The sequence below is a fragment of the Monodon monoceros genome, unplaced genomic scaffold (genome assembly GCF_005190385.1).
Source record: "Monodon monoceros isolate NGI ecotype Baffin Bay Population unplaced genomic scaffold, NGI_Narwhal_1 Super_Scaffold_11, whole genome shotgun sequence".
Taxonomy (NCBI): domain Eukaryota; kingdom Metazoa; phylum Chordata; class Mammalia; order Artiodactyla; family Monodontidae; genus Monodon; species Monodon monoceros.
In genome coordinates, this window is record NW_021703767.1 from 5,956,026 (window position 1) to 5,977,580 (window position 21,555).

The 21,555-nt window shown below is 39.8% G+C and overlaps 1 protein-coding gene across 1 annotated transcript in view; it reads left to right on the forward strand.

The window, feature by feature from the left end:
* The window catches only part of LCA5L (lebercilin LCA5 like), a 40,275-nt gene that overhangs the window by 1,759 nt on the left and 16,961 nt on the right, over positions 1 to 21,555 (forward strand). Inside the window, exon 2 of the mRNA XM_029214754.1 lies at positions 18,242 to 18,570. Within this exon, the coding sequence (XP_029070587.1) occupies positions 18,252 to 18,570 (319 nt within the window). The 5' untranslated portion in view covers positions 18,242 to 18,251. The remainder of the gene's footprint in view (positions 1 to 18,241; positions 18,571 to 21,555) is intronic.

Sequence of the window (21,555 nt, forward strand, 5' to 3'; positions counted from 1 at the left end):
AGGATGTTCCGCTCTCCAGCCTCCCCTTGTCCTGTCACTTCATAGAGGCTCTTAAAGCCACCTGAGGGGAATCTCCTCCGTCTTCAGCTGCCACAACTGCAACCCCCCCGTGCTTTGGATCTCACCCCCTCCCACTTGCTGTCACTCTCGGCTGTCCATTCTCTCACCTGTGTCATCACCTCTGCCATCTTGACTGGCGCTTTCCCTCGGCTTTTAAACATGCTCAAGGGCTTCCCTGGTGGCGCAGTGGTTGGGAGTCCGCCTGCCGATGCAGGGGACGCGGGTTCGTGCCCTAGTCCGGGAGGATCCCACATGCCGTGGAGCGGCTGGGCCCGTGAGCCGTGGCCGCTGAGCCTGCGCGACCGGAGCCTGTGCTCCGCAGCGGGAGAGGCCACAGCAGTGAGAGACCCGCGTACCGCAAAAAAAAAAAAAAACATGCTCAAGACCTCCCATCACAAAAGAAACAGAAACAAACTCCCTTGACCTCAGTTCTCTTTCATTTTCCAGTTATTGCTCAATTTCTCATCCCCCTTGACAGGCAAACTTTGGTAAAGAATTGCCATGTTCAGTGTATGCATTCCCTGCCTCTCATTCCTCGACCCACTCCAGTCTGCCCTCCACTCTCATCTCTGCACTAAAACCACTCATCAGACGTTCCCGGCCACGTCTTGTTCAGTCTCTCAGCAGCACATAAGTTTGACACTGCTGCTCCCCTCCCACTCGCGAAGCACTGTCTTCCCTGGGCTTCTGCACCCTCAGCCACGCCCAGTCTTCTGATCCTCCGGCTCCCATAGGTCCAGCTGCTGGGCAGCAGTGCCTCTTAATACCTCTCAGACCCCTGCAACTCAACACGCGCGAGACCTGGCAGTCTCCCACCACCCCACCCACTGGGACCCCTTGACCTTTTCCCTCACCCCAGCATCCAGTGGGTCACCAAGCCCTGGTGACATTGTCCCCTGTGCATCTTTCACATCATCACGGGCGCCTTGGTCCAAGCTCCCGCCTTCCTTCGTCCCGCCTCCTGCATCCGCTGCTCTCTGACTCTTCCCTCTTCTGTTCTCCCCCGCTGCAGCCAGAGTCACCTCTTCGGGAGGCAGCGCAGATCATCCCTTCCCCAGCCTCTCTCTCTTTTGCTTACTGCTAGCTGGCTGTTCCTCTTGGATGAAAGATCCAGACCATAAACATGCCTTCCAGTGACCCTGCAGCTGTTCACCCCCCTGACCTCTGGAGCCCCATCTGGAACCGCTGGGCCTTGTCACAGGGCCCAGCCACAGGGGCCTCCTCTACGCGCCAGCCCTGGCACTGCCTTCTCTGCGCTCTTCTTCCTTCCCACCCTCCATTCCTCTTTGCCCAGTCAATTCCCACTGACCCTGCATATCTCAACTTAGAATGCACCGCTCTAGGGAAACTCCCAGGTCACTGTCTAGATCCGGCTTCTTTGCCATATATCCTCACAGAGTTGTAGCTCTTTCCTTTAAAACGCTTAGAACAGTCACTGTTGTGATTATTTTACTACCGACGTGTTAGCTCCACGAAAACAGACACGTTTCTGTGTTCATTATATCCTCCACACCTCACACAGCTCCTGGCATATGGTATGCACTCAAATGTGTGTTGAAAGAATGAATGAAACGGACATTCGAATGTGTAACATCAAATGTGGGATATTTTCGTAGAATTTTATTAAAATAGACAGTGAAAATTCTAGTAAAAAGGAATCAGGTCAACACTGTAAATTAAAAAGAAATGTGGCAGTGGCCGGGAGGGGGCGCTAAAAGTTCACGCGTCTGTGCATGTAGCTCTAGAGTGTGGGCTCTTCCTGTAGCCCATGCAGGAGCTGCATTTGCCGCCACCTGGTGGGAGCAGAGAGGCACAGCTTCTAACCCTGAAGGCGCTGCCTTGGGAAGCTGAGTCTGGTGATGAATTTGAGCTCTTTGTCAAAAATCAATTAAATATATAAAATTGTTAAATAACCAAAACCTACATAACTTGTCTATAACCACCCAAAGCTTGAATGGCACAATTCCATGTTATCCAATAAAGCCTGAGATTTCTGATGTATATAGGTATAATTGATGGACTTTCATGCCGGACTAAACCTTAAACGTCATTGAAAACAGCAAATTTCGTACATTAAACCATTGAGGCCAGGCAGCTAGCTAGTACTGGCAGAGCTGGAACTATAACTCAGACGTCTCGCCACACAAGCCTTTTTCCTTCTGTAGCATACTTCCTCTCTTCTTAATTCCAGTGTTCATTCTTTTCTTTTTTCGGCTGCGTTGGGTCTTCCTTGCTGCGCGTGGGTTTTCCCTAGTTGTGGAGAGCAGGGGCTACTCTTCGTTGCGGTGCGTGGGCTTCTCATTGCAGTGGCTTCTCTTGTTGCGGAGCACGTGCTTTAGGCACGCGGGCTTCAGTACTTGTGGCTCATGGGCTTCAGTAGTTGTGGCTCGCAGGCTCTAGAGCACGGGCTCAGTAGTTATGGCGCACGGGCTTAGCTGCTCCATGGCATGTGGGATCTTCCCAGACCAGGGATCGAGCCCATGTCCCCTGCATTGGCAGGCAGATTCTTAACCACTGCGCCACCAGGGAAGTCCCCCAGTGTTCATTCTTAAACTTCCTTTCTTCAATATTAGAGCAACCACATTTCTGAAGCCAAAAATTGGGACACATCATCTTAAAAGTGGACACAGTGTTAGAAATCGTGTTCTTGAAAGCCTTGAGGTATGTGATCATCTTGCCTATTTTTATAACTATTTTTATAAGCTAAGGGAAGAGCTTTTCTGGTATTTAACATTCTGCTGAACTTTAAGTCAAGGAGTTCAGGCCTTTTGTTTTGTAGGAAGACCCTCAACCTGGGTCTGGTCGGTGTCTCCCCCTGACCTGACTCAGGCCTGATCCTGGCAGGGAGACCACAGGGATGACCCTGTGCTCTTCTCAGTTTCCAGGAGGCACATGAGGTCCACCTGTCCCACTGGTGGTGCGGGCCTTGCTGACCTGGTGATGGTCAAGGTGTCTGCCAGGTTTCTCCACAAAGCCACCCTCTTTCCTTTTGTATTTGATTAGTATTATGCCAGATCCTGTTCTTTATCGGACTTATGTTCACTGGCCTTTAGCATCCACTGACAAGTCCTGCCTGTTTCAGCTACCTCTCTGATAGCCATCAAACAGTCACTGTCCCTTTCAACCATTCCTTGTACATTTATTAGCTGTCATTCTACCATAAGGAAGAGCTTTCTCTTCCTTTCTCTGTTTATTTATTCATTTGTATTAGTATGGACTCATGGATTCCTATCTTATTTAATAGGTTGTCATCTTATTTCATCCTTATTTATTTTGATGCTCAAATTGTCCTAGATTTGATCAGTGAAAACTTCAAGTTGGCTTCTGTGTCCTTTTTCACATACCAGCCTTATCTTGTACTTTGCCTGCCCCAAGCCTGGAATCATCCATTTCTCTGAGGAACCCTAATTCCCTTTAGTAGAGAATGGCATTTAGTGGAGAATGATGCTCAGTGTACTTATTGTTACCGGGGTTTCATTGCTTCTAGGCCTTCAGCAGAGTTAGGAAAATTACCCCCACACGCACGCGCATACACACACACACACACACATGCATGCACATACATGCACATAGATTGGTAACTAGCTATCCTCGTGTGTGTGTGTATATATATATAGTATATATAAAATATGTGTGTATATATATATTAGCCCAATATTCCCTATTCTAATCAAACACCTCAGAGTTATTTCTAGACGTCCCCCTTTCTATGTAAGTAAAACCCTTTCAGGCAGAAATAAACTTGTCTTCTATGATTCTAAATATATTTATTTATTTCCTCAATTATCTTGTTTGTTCTGTGTGATTAACTTCCTGATCTTGCCGCTACCTGTCACCTTTTGTCACCCACCCACCCACACTTCTCCTCCCCACCCTGCCCTCTCAGCCTGCGGGCATGCCTCCACCGACGCCCCTGAGCAAGGGCCAGCCTTCTTGCTCTTTAAAATCCCCGTCCTGAGTGCTTGATAAGGGAGTTTGCTTGTTTCTCCAGCTAGTTTTTCCGAGAAACCATCCCACCAGCTCCCCAGAGTTGGTGATCTTTCTCCTAGGTGTAGTCCAAGGTATAGCAAGACGGTTTTGAGAGCGTTAAGTTATTTCCCCAAAGCACGTGAAGTCATCCTCTTCATTGACTTCTTGAAGTTGAAAATAGTATGTTTCATTTACATTTTAATAGCCTGCTTTTAGTCTCATTTTGATTTATGATGTTTTTCATGATAACTTCTATTAGTCTCCTGTTGCTGCTCTAACAAATACCACAAACTCTGGCTTAAAACAACACAGATTTATTCTCTTATAGTTCTGGAGGTCAGAAGTCTGAAGTGAGCCTCATAAGGCTAAAAATTAAGATATCAGCAGGGTTGGTCCCTTCCAGGGATTCCAGGGGAGAATCCATTCCCTTGCCTCTTAACAGCTTCTAGAACAGCCAGTATTTGGCCTGCAACCCCCTTCCAACACCCTCAAAGCCAGCAGGAAAACATCTGTCTCTGCCTCTTCCTCCCTCATCACACTGCTATCTTCTGACTGACTCCCCCTGTGTAACTCTTATAAAGGTTTTTGTAATTGTATCAGGCCCACATGGATAAACCAGGATAATTCAGGATAATCTCCCCACCTCAATCAATATCCTTCAAGTGGTCATCTGCAAAGTTCCTTTTGCTCAATGCAGTTATCACATTGTGTTCACAGGTCCTGGGGATTCACAGTTTCTAGGGATTAAGATGTGGACATCCTTCGGGGCAGGGGGCAGTATTCAGCCTAACACAGTTATGGCTTAAATCTTAAAACTAGGATTTTAACTCCTTTCTTTATGGCAGGTGATGAGCAACATGTAGACAATGATTAGGAACATGACTTGGAGATTTTTGCATATCCACACATACAGAGATATATTTCAGTCTTTTATTTATTTATTTATTTATTTATTTGCTGTACGCGGGCCTCTCACTGTTGCAGCCTCTCCCGTTGCGGAGCACAGGCTCCGGACGCGCAGGCTCAGCGGCCATGGCTCACGGGCCCAGCTGCTCCGCGGCATGTTGGATCTTCCCAGACCAGGGCACGAACCCGTGTCCCCTGCATCGGCAGTCAGACTCTCAACCACTGCGCCACCAGGGAAGCCCCAGTCTTTTATTTTTTTAAACCATGCAATGTCAGCATTACTATTAATCATGGGTACAATAACAACGTTTCATCCAATTTTTTAATTTTTGCCATTCTGATAGGTGAAACTGGAATCTAATTCTTTTAATTGGCATTTCATTAATTAAGAGCAAGCTTGAAAAACATTTTATATATATTTTTGGTTGTCTATGTTGCTGTAATGTGCTTGTTCTGTAATGTGTTCATACCCTTTGCCCATTTTACTTATGGAGTATCATAAGAGTTCTTTGTAAGTTAAGGAATTAGCTCTTTGTCATATGTGTTGAAAATAGTTTTCTCAGTTTCTGAAGTGCCTTTTAACATTATGATTTTTTTTGTTATAGAGAAGTTTTAAATTTTTATATATGCATCCAAAATAGGAGCACTTAAATACATAACAGAAAAAAAGGGAGAAATTGACAGCAGCACAATAATAATAGGGGACATTAACACTCCACTTACATTGATGGACAGATCATCCAGACAGAACATCAATAAGGAAGTTCTGGCTTTAAATGACATATTAAAACACATATATAGAGAGAGAGATTTTTTTTTTCGGGGGGTGCTTTTTCCATCCAAAAGCAGCAGAATACACATTCTTTTCACGTGCACATGGGACATTCTTCAGGACAGATTACATACTAGGCTACAAAACAAGTCTCGGTAAATTTAAGAATATTGAAATATATCAAGCATCTTTTCTAACTGCAATGCTATGAGACTAGAAATCAACTGCAAGGAGAAAAAAAAAGACGGCAAAGAAACAAACACATGGAGGCTAAATAATATGCTACTAAACAACCAATGGATCACTGAAGAAATCAAATCAGATATAAAAAAAATACCTGGAGACAAATGAAAGCAAGAACACAAGGATCCAAAATCCATGGGATGCAGCAAAAGCAGTTCTAAGAGGGAAGCTTATAGCAGTACAAGCTTACCTCAGGAAACAAGAAAATCTCATATAAACAACCTAACCTTACATCTAAAGGAACTAGAAAAAGAAGAACAAACAAGACCCAAAGTTAGTAGAAGGAAAGAAATTATTAAGATCAGAGCAGAAATAAATAGAGACTAAAAAACAATAGAAAAGATCAATGAAACTAAGAGCTGGTTCTCTGAAAAGACACAAAATTGATAACACTTTAGCCAGGCTCATCAAAAAAAAAAAAAAAAGAGGGCCCAAATCAATAAAATCAGAAATGAAAAAGAAGTTACAACTGACACCACAGAAAAACAAAGGATCATAAAAGATTACTATGACCAACTATATCCCAATAAAATGAACAACCTAGAAAAAAATGGACAAATTCCTAGAAATGTACAGTTTCCCAAGACTGAACCAGGAAGAAATAGAAAACAGGAACAGACCAATTACAATTTCATTAGTAATGAAATTGAATCAGAAATAATAATAATTTTTTAAAAACTTTCAACAAACTAAAGTACAGGACCAGATGGCTTCACAGGTGAATTCTACCAAACATTAGAGAAGAGTTAACACCTATCCTTCTCAAACTATTCCAAAAAAATTGCAGCGGAAGGAATGTTTCTGAACTCATTTTACAAGGCCAGCATCACCCTGATACCAAAACCAGACAAAGATATCACCAAAAAAAAAAATTATAGGCCAATATCACTGATAAACATAGATGCAAAAATGCTCAACAAAATATTAGCAAACCATATCCAACAATACATTAAAAGGGTCATACACCATTATCAAGCAGGATTTACCCCAGGGATGCAAGGATGATTCAATATCTGCAAATCAATCAATCAGTGTGATACACCACATTAACAAATTGAAGAATAAATACCATATGACCATCTCAGTAGATGCAGAAAAAGCTTTTGACAGAGCTAACATCCAGTTATGATCAAAAAAAAACAAAAAAAAACACTCCAGAGAGTGAATATAGAGACCCAACATAATAAATGCTATATATGACATAATAAATGATATATATGTATATATATATATATATATATATATATATACACAATCCACAGCTAACATCATACTCAATGATGAAAAGCTGAAAGCGTTTCTCCTAAGATCAGGAACCAGACAAGGATGCCCACTCTCACCACTTTTATTCAACATAGTGTTGGAAGTCCTAACCACAGCAATCGGACAAGAAAAAGAAATAAAAGGAATCCAAATTGGAAAGGAAGCAGTAAAACTGTCACTGTTTGCAGATGACATGATACTATACGCAGAAAATCCTAAAGACACCACCAAAAAACTCCTGGAACTCATCGATCAATAAAGTTGAAGGATACAAAATTAATATAGAGAAATCTGTTGCATTTATATACACTAACAACAAGCTATCAGAAAAAGAAATTAAGGAAACAGTCCCATTTACCATCACATTAAAAAGAATAAAATACCTAGGAATAAACCTACCTAAGGAGGTAGAAGACCTGTACTTGGAAAACTATAAGACACCAATTAAATATACTGAAGATGACACAAACAGATGGAAAGATATGCTGTGTTCATGGATTAGAAGAATTAATATTGTCAAAATAACCGTCCTACCAAAGGCAATCTACAGATTCAATGCAATCCCTAGCAAAATACCAAGGACACTTTTCACAGAACTAGAACAAATAATTTTAAAATTTGTATGGAGGCACAAAAGACCCCAAATACCCAAAACAATCTTGAGAAAGAACAGAGCTGGTGATATTACACTCCCTGACTTCAGAGTATACTACAAAGCTACATTAATCAAAACAGTATGGTACTGGCACAAAAACAGCCACATAGATCAATGGAACAGAATAGAGAGCCCAGAAATAAAACCATGCACTTATGGTCAACTAATCTAACACAGAGGAGGCAAGAACATACCATGGAGAAAAGACAGCCTCTTCAATAAGTAGTGCTGGGAAAACTGGACTGCTCCATGTAAAAGAATGAAATTAGAGCATATTCTAACACCATATACAAGAATAAACTCAAGGGTACACTAATATGTATAAAACAGATAAGTAATAAGAACCTGCTGTATAAATAAATAAATAAAATTTTAAAAATAAATAAATAAACTGAAGGGACTTCCCTGGTGGTCCAGTGGTAAAGAATCTGCCTTCCAATGCAGGAGACATGGGTTTGATCCCTGGTTAGGGAACTAAGATCCCACATGCTGTAGGACAACTAAGCCTAGGCACCACAACTACTGAGCCCACACAACTCAACTAGAGAAACTTTGTGCCACAAACTACAGAGCCCATGTGCTCTCAAGCCTGCGCACCACAACTAGAGAAGAGAAAACCTGCATGCCACACCTAGAGAGAAGCCTGTATGCTGCAATGAAAGATCCTGCATGCCTTGACAAAGATCCCATGTGCCAAAACTAAGACCCAACACAGCCAAATAAATAAATAATAACAAATAAATCTTTAAAAAAATAATAAAAATAAACTCAAAATGGATTAAAGACCTAAATGCAAGACTGGAAACCATAAAACTCCTAGAAGAAAACATAGGTGGGATGCTTTTCTTTTTTTGACTGCACCATGCAGCATGTGAGATCTTAGTTCCTGGACCAGGGATCGAATCTATGCCCCCCTGTAGGAAGTACAGAGTCTTAACTACTGGACCACCAAGAAGTCCAGGTGGGACACTCTGACATAAATTGTAGCAATATTTTTTTTGATCTGTCTCCTAAGGCAAAGGAAACAAAAACAAGAATAAACAAGCGGGACCTAATTAAACTTAAAAGCTTATGCACAGCCAGGGAAGCCACTGACAAAACAAGAAGGCAACCTACGGACTGGGAGAAAATATATGCAAATGATATAACCTATAAGGGGTTATTATCCAAAATATATAAACAGCTTATACAACTCAATGTCAGAAAAACAAACAACCCCATTATAAAATGGGCAAAAGATCTGAATAGACATTTCTTCAAAGGAGATATACAAATGGCCAAAAGGCACATGAAAGATGCTCAACATCATTAATCATCTGAGAAATGCAAATCAAAACCACAATGAGATATCACCTCATGCCTGTTAGAATGGCTATGATCAAAAAGACCATAAATAATAACAAATGTTGGGGAGGATGTGGATGAAAGGGAGTCCTTGTGCACGGCTGATAAAAATGCAGGTTGGTGCAGCCACTGTGGAAAACAGTATGGAATTTCCTCAAAAAACAAAAAATAGAACTACCACATGACCCAGCAATTCTACTCCTGGGTATATATCTGAAGAGAATGAAAACATTGATTCAAAAACATATATGCACCACAATGTTCATAGCAGCACTATGTACAATAGCCAAGCTTTGGATGCAACTTAAGTGTCCATTACCAAATGAATAGATAAAGAAGATGTGGTATATATGTGTGTGTGTACACACACACACACACACATACATATACATATACATGGAATACTACTTAGTCATAAAAAAAGAATGAAATATTGCCATTTGCAACAACATGGATGGACTTGGAGGTTTTTATGCTAAGTAAAAAATAGACAGAGAAAGACAAATATTGTATGGTATCACTTATATGTGGAATCTAAAAAATAAACTAGTAAATGTAACAAAAAAGAAACAGACTCACAGATATAGAGAACAAACTAGTGGTTATGAGTGAGGAGAGGGAGTGGAGAAGGGACAAGAGAAGGGTAGGTGATAAGTACAAATTATCATGTATAAAATAAATAACCTACAAGGCTATATTGTACAGCACAGGGAATATAGCCAAAAATTTATAATAACTATAAATGGAGTATAACCTTTAAAAATTGTGAGAATCACTATGTTGTACACATGAAACATATAATATTGTAAATCAACTATACCTGAATAAAAAAACTTTAAAAATTTTATGCAGCCATTTTTACTAATTGTTTCCTTTGTGGTTTGTGAGCTTTATTTCTTACCACACTGCATGTTTTCTTTTAAGATTTGTTTTCAACATTTACATTTTTAATTCATCTAATATTTAAGTGTAAGAAATGTAATAAGAATTCACTTTTCTTCTGATTTCCAGACAGATGTCTAGCCTGTTGCCCCACACCATCATTTCTTGGAAGTCTGCTTTTCTCCACCTTTATCTTATACTAGGTTTCCATATGTATTTGTTTCTGTTTCTGAACTCTTTATTACATTATATTGCTCTGTCTATTCAAGCACTATTATCAGGCTCTTTTAATGACTATAGCTTTATATCACAATATCTGATAGAGGTAGTCCCTTCTCATCATTTTTTTAAAATCCTTTTGTTCTCATGTATTTTTCATATTCATAATTATATGAATTTAGTATGATCTTGTCACATTTCCAAAAAAAATTACTCTTGACATTTTTACTAGGAATACTGTGATTATGTACATTAAATTAGGGAGAATTTACATCTTTATCACCTTGGTCCTTCTTATATAAGAACACTATATGTCTTTCCAATTACATAAATCTTCTTTTATTTCTTTCAGTAGTTTAAAAGTTTTTTTCATATTATTTGTATTAAACCTGTATCAGATGTTTTAAATTTTTAGCTGATATATAGTAAGTGGGATCTTTTCATCTATTTTCCAAGTCATTTCAGTTAACATATAGAAAAGATTGATTTTTATATCCATTTAATAGCCAATAGTTTTATTGAATTCCCTTTATTTTATGCTGTTGTATGGGGTTTTATAAGTTTAAAATCATGTTACCTGCACATAATAAATGATTTGCCGTTTCTTTTCCAATATTTATACATGTTATTTCTTTCTCATGTCTAATTTCATTGGCTAGTACCTCCAGAGCAATATTAATTAGCAGAAGTGATCATTGACATCTTTATCTAAATCCTTACAGCAATGTAAATTAATGGTTCACTGTTAAGCATGAGATTAGTTTTTAGTTTGAAATATGTATTAATATTTCTTTATCATATTGGGAAAGCATTCATTTAGGGCATTTTGAGTTGGGTCAGCACTAGTGAGAAGTTTTTCAGGAGTAATGGATATGGAGAAAGGACTTAAGAAGCATAGAGGCACCCTGAACATTCATTTATTTAGTCAATCTTTATTGAACACATTATTTCCCAGGAACTCCTCTAGGCACAGGGGATACAGCAGAAGACAAAACAGTCAAAAATACTGCCATTATGAAGCATACAATTTAATTGAGAAGTCGGGCAACAAATCAGATGAATAAGTAAAATATGTATGAAATTAGACTAGTGATATGTTCTAAGAGGAAATATAAAGTGGGAAAGAGAATAGGAAGTGTTGAGAATGGCTGAGAAAAGAGGGAAAACTTGTAAGTCAAACTACCGTTTCCCACGAAGCAGGACTGAGAATACATTTAAGCATACAGTTACCTACCCACACAATAATTTGGGTTGGTAAACATAGCCGTAACCACTTTTTGAAAACTAAATGGTCCCTATAAATTAATTATAACTTCACTACAGAATATTTACCTTTAAGAATTAGGATTTTCTGGTTGTAATAAAAGCCAAGGATCTGACAATTTGTGAGATAGATTGTTGAGTCAGAAGGTTACATTTCAGTACATAATACTAAAGTCTATCAATATCAGTGCTTCTAAGATAAGATCCAGTGCCCACCAGTAGTACATGCTGCTTTCAGGCAAGTAACACATAATCCAAAAACTTTCATTATTCATGCTCAAATTTTTATTAGAAAGAAAGAACAGGCAGGTGGGCCACACGATCTTTTGTTTTGTGCCCCAAATTTTGAGACACACTGCTCTGCTGTGGCCCCTTCAAATCTTATTTCAGCAGGACTGTTTGATAACTACAACCAAGAATTTCCCAATCAACTGCCAATAACTGATTCACTTTGATAGAGAGAAAGCCTTATAGTGTGTGAAGTATAAAGCAATCCATATGCAAATGAATATATATAAATTAACACTGGTTCAAAACTTTTAATTTCCAATTATATAAATGTTTATTGATGAGCTCTTAACATTTGCCTTTTGTAATATCATTCTAGGTTTTTTGAAATGTATTATTTTCTTTTTTTAATATAAATGTATTTATCTGTTTATTTAATTTTGGCTGCATTGAGTTTTCGTTGCTGCACGCGGGCTTTCTCTAGTTGCGGCGAGCGGGGGCTACTCTTCGTTGCGGTGTGCGGGCTTCCCATTGCAGTGGCTTCTCTTGTTGTGGAGCACGGGCTCTAGGCACGTGGGCTTCGGTAGCTGTGGCTCGCAGGCTAAGTAGTTATGGCTCACAGGCTCTAGAGCGCAGGCTCAGTAGCTGTGGCACACTGGGCTTAGTTGCTCCAAGGCATGTGGGATCTTCCCAGATGAGGGCTTGAACCCGTGTCCCCTGCATTGGCACGCGGATTCTTAACCCACTGAGCCACCAGGGACGTCCCTGAAATATATTATTTTCTTAGAAATAGACCAAAGAATGTCAGAAAACACTACCCTGGAAACTTCATAAATATTACAGTGTGAAGAACCCTCCGCTCAGGACACAAAGTTGATTGCTCATACATCTTAGGAACATTTGGTAAAGAACGGCAGATATGCATTAATTCATTTTAAAACATTTTTGCATGTGTTTAGTTTTTGGTCCGCCTTGTTGTAAAAGTAGAATTGAAGGCAACTACACAACACTGTAGTATTCAGAATTATTCAGATGTATATTTCGATCTTGAACATTCTCATTTCTCACTCTATAATTAAATGAATGTGATATACAAACTTACTGTATTTATAAGCAGACACCCCTTTTCACCACGGTGCATTCCAGAAAAAACATATCATCAACAGGGTCACATTTTTCCATTAGGTTTTTAATTGTGGGTTGTATTCCTGAGTCATACACAACAGCAAAGAAACTACTATAAACTCTATAATGATAGCAATATAGTGAAATTATGCTTCAAGTGCAATAAAATGGGCACTGTTATACTGTAAACACTAATTGTTTAAAATATAAATGGTGCCAAAAATCTGAACTACACACTATCATAAATTTGATATCAAAAACTGGTATGCTAACTATATAGTGAGCATTAATTACATAATTACTAACTTTATTTTCAAATCATTGAAGGCAGAGTTTGCCTTTTTCCTAACCCCAGTGCCTGGCAGACACTAAATAAATGACTTTTGACTGAACATTTTAAATTAATTAATTAATCAATTAATTAAAAGGAACATTAAGGAAATAAAAGGAATCCAAATCGGAAAAGAAGAAGTAAAGCTGTCACTGTTTGCAGATGACATGATACTATACATAGAGAAACCTAAAGATGCTACCAGAAAACTACTAGAGCTAATCAATGAATTTGGTAAACTAGCAGGATACAAAATTAATGCACAGAAATCTCTGGCCTTCCTGTACACTAGTGATGAAAAATCTGAAAGTGAAATTAAGAAAATACTCCCATTTACCATTGCAACAAAAAGAATAAAATATCTAGGAATAAACCTACCTACAGAGAAAAAAGACTTGTATGCAGAAAATTATAAGAACTGATGAAAGAAATTAAAGATGATACATATAGATGGAGAGATATACCATGTTCTTGGATTGGAAGAATCAACATTGTGAAAATGACTCTACTACCCAAAGCAATCTACAGATTCAATGCAATCCCTATCAAACTACCACTGGCATTTTTCACAGAACTAGAACAAAAAATTTCACAATTTGTATGGAAACACAAAAGACCCCGAATAGCCAAAGCAATCTACATATTCAATGCAATCCCTATCAAACTACCACTGGCATTTTTCACAGAACTAGAACAAAAAATTTCACAATTTGTATGGAAACACAAAAGACCCCGAATAGCCAAAGCAATCTTGAGAACGAAAAACGGAGCTGGGGGAATCAGGCTCCCTGACTTCAGACTATACTACAAAGCTACAGTAATCAAGACAGTATGGTACTGGCACAAAAACAGAAATATAGGTCAATGGAACAGGAGAGAAAGCCCAGAGATAAACCCATGCACATATGGTCACCTTATCTTTGATAAAGGAGGCAGGAATGTACAGTGGAGAAAGGACAGCCTCTTCAAAAAGTGGTGCTGGGAAAACTGGACAGGTACATGTAAAAGTATGAGATTAGAACACTCCCTAACACCATACACAAAAATAAGCTCAAAATGGATTAAAGACCTAAATGTAAGGCCAGAAACTATCAAACTCTTAGAGGAAAACATAAGCAAAACACTCTATGACATAAATCACAGGAAGATCCTTTTTGACCCACCTTCTAGAGAAATGGAAATAAAAACAAAAATAAACAAATGGGACCTAATGAAACTTAAAAGCTTTTACACAGCAAAGTAAACCATAAGCAAGACCAAAAGACAACCCTCAGAATGGGAGAAAATATTTGCAAATGAAGCAACAGACAAAGGATTAATCTCCAAAATTTACAAGCAGCTCATGCAACTCAATAACAAAAAAACAAACAACCCAAATTAAAAATGGGCAGGAGACCTAAATAGACATTTCTCCAAAGATATACAGAGTGCCAACAAACACATGAAAGAATGCTCAACATCATTAATCATTAGAGAAATGCAAATCAAAACTACAATGAGATATCATCTCACACCAGTCAGAATGGCCATCATCAAAAAATCTAGAAACAATAAATGCTGGAGAGGGTGTGGAGAAAAGGGAACACTCTTGCACTGCTGGTGGGAATGTGAATTGGTTCAGCCACTATGGAGAACAGTATGGAGGTTCCTTAAAAAACTACAAATAGAACTACCATATGACCGAGCAATCCCACTACTGGGCATATACCCTGAGAAAGCCATAATTCAAAAAGAGTCATGTACCAAAATGTTCATTGCAGCTCTATTTACAATAGCCAGGAGATGGAAGCAACCTAAGTGTCCATCATCGGATGAATGGATAAAGAAGATGTGGCACATATATACAATGGAATATTACTCAGCCATAAAAAGAAACGAAATTGAGTTATTTGTAGTGAGGTGGATGGACCTAGAGTCTGTCATACAGAGTGAAGTAAGTCAGAAAGAGAAAGACAAATACAGTATGCTAACACATATATATGGAATCTAAGAAAAAAAAAATGTCATGAAGAACCTAGGGGCAAGATGGGAATAAAGACACAGACCACTAGAGAATGGACTTGAGGATATGGGGAGGGGGAAGGGTAAGCTGGGACGAAGTGAGAGAGTGGCATGGACATATATACACTACCAAACGTAAGGTAGATAGCTAGTGGGAAGCAGCCGCATAGCACAGGGAGATCAGCTCGGTGCTTTGTAACCACCTAGAGGGGTGGGATATGGAGGGTGGGAGGGAGGGAGACACAAGAGGGAAGAGATATGGGAACATATGTACATGTATAACTGATTCACTTTGTTATAAAGCAGAAACTAACACACCATTGTAAAGCAATTATACTCCAATAAAGATGTAAAAAAAAAAAAAAAGTAAATAAATAGTCATCTTTCTCCCAGCTCTTCAGTTCCAAAAAAAAAAAGGAACATTAGATGGTTTGCTTAAAGCCTAGATTTTTAAATAATACACCACATAATCAGAAATCCATATATGTGGAGCCTGCTTACATTTTTTTATTGATAACAATGTGGTGTAGCCTACTTATATTAATACAAATATACTCTAAAACAATTTAATCAACTTAAAGGTAGTTATAGGCCTGATACTAGTCCTCTATCAATTTTTAACAGATCAATGAGAAAACTACCATTTAACAGACTGAATATTCCAGAGAGCTGCTTAATATGTGCTTTCAAGGTACATGCTGACTAGGAATAGCCAAAAATCAAAATTGGGGGGCTTCCCTGGTGGCGCAGTGGTTGAGAGTCCGCCTGCCGATGCAGGGGACGCAGGTTCGTGCCCCGGTCTGGGAAGATCCCACATGCCGCGGAGCAGCTGGGCCCGTGAGCCATGGCCGCTGAGCCTGCGCGTCCGGAGCCTGTGCTCCGCAACGGGAAAGGCCACAGCAGTGAGAAGCCCGCGTACTGCAAAAAAAAAAAAAAGAAAATCAAACTTGGTTTTACCTTGCTGATGACTCTCAGATTCAGTTTCATGAATTAGAATGGAATTCTCACAGGTGAACCCAAACAAACCCATATTCCGATTATATAGGTAGAAATTTTAGAACAGTTCTGGGTCCTGGGATTTTCAGAATTCTAAAAATGTTCTCTCTTGGAGGACTTCCCTGGTGGTCCAGTGGTTAAGAATCCGCCTTTCAATGCATGGGACGCAGGTTCGATCCCTGGCCTGGGAACTAAGATCCCACATGCCTCGGGGCAACTAAGCCTGTGAGCCGCAACTAAGATCTGACACAGCCAAATAAATTAAAAAATAAATAAAAATGTTCTCTCTCTCTGGTAGGTATAATTTGTGTTAAGCCCAAGTAACTGTTTTGGAAACTGAACCACCCTGGGAAGATACATCTGAGTGTATGAGCGACCTACACCTGTGTAACAAATCACCCCAAAACTTAACAGCTTGAAACAACAGTGTGTTCGGCCACCACTCCAAAAAACTACTTTGATAAGATCATGATTTTATTAAAATTAATGGATTAGAGATAGAGAAAATATGGTATTATATAGATTTTTTCAAAATTAAGTAAATACACATTCTAGAAAGCATCTATTAACCTAAATAAACTAAGTTGTTTAGCATAAAATCCCGTTCTTCCATTTTTCTGCAAGATCACTGTTGGTTTCATAACCTCCTGGGATCGATTCACACGGAAGTTTGCTGTTTTATAAGTCTGTCTCCCGTTCTCAAATGAACACCTACTGGCTGGAAAAACAACAACGAACGTTTTTTATCCAGTGGGTCAGGAATCCGGGCACAGCTGGGTCCTTTGGCTCAGGATGTCTCGCAAGGCTGCTTCAGCATGTCGGCTGGGGCTGCAGTTACCTCCAGACTCGGGGGGAAGTTCCAAGCTCACCCGAATGGCTGGTGGTAGGATTCCGCTCCTGCAGCCCGATCGACGGAGGGCCTCAGGTCCTCCCTGGCTGTGGGCCTGAGGCCTCAGTTTCCTGCCATGTGTGCTTCCCCGTGGGTCAGCTTACAATACGGCAATTGACTTCCATCAATGTGAGCAAATGAGAGAAAAAGCGAGGGTGATTAAGAAGGAAGTCAGAATTCTTTAGTTACCTTACCTAGGAAGCGACACCTGAGTCACACTGGAGGGGACGGGATTATACCAGGAAGTGGGAGTCAGCGGAGGCCCTTAGAAGCTGCCCCCCACGCTGTGTGCCTTCCAAAGACAGCCTCAGAAAGGTACGTGATAACTCCCTTCTTTATCACTCTCTACGGAAGGAAAAGTGACTGACTACACATGGAGGAATCACCTGGTTGTTTTCCCAGCTGAATGAATGTCTACAGTTAGGTGACCCTCAGCATCCGGTAGACAACAGTGAGGTGCTACTTCTGCCTCTTGATAACCAGTGGAGAGGCCTTGGTATCTTCCAGACAGTGCCTGATCACCCTTTCCCAAAGCCAAACACAGTTCAGACTGAGTCTAAGGAAGCTCAAAGTGGTTCTTACAGAAAGATTCGGGAATAGAACTGGTTTGGGAACTTAAAGCAATCTTTTTTTGTTCTAGCATGTATATATATATATATATATATATACGTATATACATATATATATACGTATATATGTATATACGTATATATATATGTATATATATATATGACTGAATCACTTTTCTGTACACCTGAAACTAACACAACATTGTAAGTCAACTATACTTCAATTAAAAAAAAAAAAGCCAGCCTTAGAGAATAATTCACTAACTTTTAAATTGTTGTCATTGTTGTCACCTGATGTGAACTTTATATTTCCTGTGAATATAATCTCCCCAAAGTCCAGTCTCAGGAGTTTTACATTTTAGGTAGAAAAAAATATAAAAACCAAACCGAAAAATTTTCCAGAAAATACTTCAAAATAATGTGTTGTTTTGTATTCCTAATTATTCATTTATAGTTAAATATATTAAAGCACAGGTTCATTTCAATGTCAATAGCTATAAATCTAAAAATACTTTTCTTCTATTAGGTTGTTTACTATGTCATTGGCTGATCTAACAGAAACGAATCTAGATGGACATTTCCCCAGCGTGGCCTTAGAAAACGGCAGGAGGTCTGCAAAATGCCAGAGCAGCAGCCCAGGTTTTCCCAGGAACAGCAACGATTCCGACAAGAGTGTTGATTACAGCAGATCTCAGTGTTCCTGCAGAAGTTCAAGTTCTCACTACGATTATTCAGAAGACTTTCTCTCTGAATGTTCAGAAACCACGGCTAAAAAGAATTATTTAGAGAAGCCTGTAGTAAAAGGAAAAAAGGAGAAGAAAAAGTATAATGTTTCTAAAATCTCCCAACCTAAAGGTAAGAAGCAAAACTTCCCAACCAAGACCAAATTTCTGGTTATAATGACATTATTATTTAATGCACTACTATCCGATGTGGTCCATATTCAGTTTTATTGTTTTTCCAGATTGTAAATCATAAACATTATAAGTGAATTTTTATAGAAGGAATGGGAAATAGAGAAATTAAGGATAATTACAAAATAACAGAAAGTTAGGCTTAAAACATAAAGCCTAGCCCTCTTGCGGTTTTTAGTTAACAGGTGGCCTTGTTACAGAATACCACAGTACTTGGAATTCACTGGCCTCTTGCCTTTCATCTCAGCTGAAGAATCAAGGTTTCAATCACCAATGAAATGTAAGTATCTGTCTCAGCACCCCAGGAAGATGGTCTTCGCATCCGGTGAGGCATATTGGCAAAGATGCTCTTTAGAAACAAGGATGGTTCCAAAGGCTGTTAATAATGTCGTTTCCTTGTGGATTTTAAAAGTACTCCATCAGCTCCTAACTGTCCGAATTGGGATTAGCTTTGCAACATCCTAGACCTCTTCACTCCCCGCCCCCTGCCCAGGCGGTTATTATTCCCAGGCAGGCAATCCTAGGCTTATAAATATTCCCTATGTAGAAACAGCTGGAACTCTTTTTCCACTGTGACCATCAGAACTGCCCAGTCAGTAGCTGGAAAATAATTAAGAGCCTACTCCAACTGGAGCACATGTAGTGTCACATTTACCCAGTACCTGCCTCCCATCCCCAGCCTGCCATGACCAGCTGTGCCTGGGACCCCCAGTGAAGATCTAGAATCTTCGATTGCCCTTCTTCCCAGCTGTAGAGCAGGGATTCTTCGTCTAAGACCCACATCTGCAAACCCCAGGGAATCCTTTGCATGTTTGTGTGTATTTATTTGCGTTTGTGAACTTTCTAGGGAGAAGGACCCATAGTTTTCATCCAGATTCTCGAAAGGTTAACAGCCCTTTCTCTGGAGAGGTGGGAGTCCCGCACATCCTGGCAAGGCCCAGGGCAGAAGACTCTGTCATGGGAAGTCTGTTCGGGCATTTGTAGAGATAATCACAACAGCACATACATCATGGACAGGCTCTACAGTCATACTCCCTCAGCCACGTTTGAAATTTATGGAACTCTGAAAACCAAACGTTTTTTCTATCTTTGGCACCAACACTGATTTGGCACCAAAAACCTGATTTGAACTGACATGAGACTGATCTTTATTTATTTCACTTTGTGCAAAATATAATCATATAAATTTCACTACAAAAATATTCATTACAAAAACAAAGTGTGATGTCCCCAGCCCTACTGGGCGTACTTTGGAAAATACTATATATGCATCATGAAGAATAAACCCCCCAAAATTCAGAAACAGTTTGGCCCCAGGGGTTTATGACAAGAAATCCTCAAACGATATACTACATCTTACATGGAGTCTGGGCTTTTGTGGGACTGCGTGAGAATGCAGTTAGCATTTATAAAACCATTTCTACAAGAAACGAACTGTATTTTGAGTTCTAAGCACCTTATAATTTGACTTTTAAAAACTGATTCCTCATTTATTTATTCCACAAATATTTATTGTGTCCTTTATGCAAGATACCTGTTCATAAATTGGGAGCAGCCTAAATGAACTGTCACTTCACAGGGGACTAGAACCTAAATTCCATGATCCGAGTGAGGGCTTGCTCTCCCTTGGGTACGCTTTCGTGTATGAATACTCTGAAATTATTTTAAGTAAATCTCGGCTGCATCATTAACCCAAATTATATGTCCCTGAGGATCCTCGTACCGGTGTATGATGACCTTAAAACACTCATTGTAACATCAAGCTTTGTCACAGAATGATAAAAGTGTCTCTTGGTTTATTCTTTTATCCTTTTGTTCTCTCCCAGCTCATGTTTTGCAAGTGTTTGCCAAAAAAATTTAATCAGCAAGTAATTGATGAATTAATGCTGGGGTAATGTAATTCTAAGCAAAAAGGCGTCACGTTTTAGCCAGTGCAGTCCGTTCTCCAGTGAAGGTTCAATTTCTGTTCAGCTTTCTTATATATAAAAGTAGACCTCTGACCCTCAGGGGCTGGTAACGCTGGATCAGGAACCAGCACTACAGACCCAGAATTCACTCAAGTATAGTAACATCAGAGATTATTTTCAATTCCCATCTTAGAAAAGCAAATTTTATAGCAGGAAAACATTTCATAGAGAAAAATTATAGGGATAAAAAGAGGACTTCAATATGATAGGATATTTGCTCTGGTCAGATATTGGAGATTTACTTAAATCAATGTAAATAGCGAGCAATATATTTCTATAATTTGATTTTTCTTCCTTTTGTAGAAAAATGTACTTTCAGAATTCCTTCAATTATATATCCTTCCTTGATGTGTTTTGTCAATACAGTGCTAAACTATGTGATAATCATTCCAAAACTGGTATACAAAAAACAGTTATTCTACTGCATTCAGTTGCTCTGGACAGCTTTTGTCCTGTTGTCTTTAGTCGGGGGAAGGTGGAAGCCCTGCGGTGGAGTTGAGGGGATGCCCTCTCCAACACTAATGCCAGGGCTCTGGAGAACAGGAAGGGGAAAGGCCTGCCTTTGAACCTCTTCTTACCCTGGTCCTTGAAGGAAGTGAGCTACGTCTTTTAAGGTGACCTAGAAAAGAGAGAGAACCCAGCAGAGGGCAGAGCCAGCGCCAGCAGGGACGTGGCTCAGGCTAAGGACCAGAACCAGACTGAGGGTGTGGATGACTTCGGGAACGGAATGGGACCGAGAGACCAAAGAGGAAAGTGACCAGGAGACGGGGCTACGACGGGGCCAGGGAAAACGGAGGAAGAGACAGCATGGGTACAGCAGTGAGACAGGAGGACAATCGTGCTTTTAAAAGGAGGGGCTGGGGCTTCCCTGGTGGCGCAGTGGTTGGGTGTACTGGGGAAAAAAAAAAAAAAAGGCGGGTCTGAGGATGAGGACATGCACCTGGGGAAATGGACGGGCT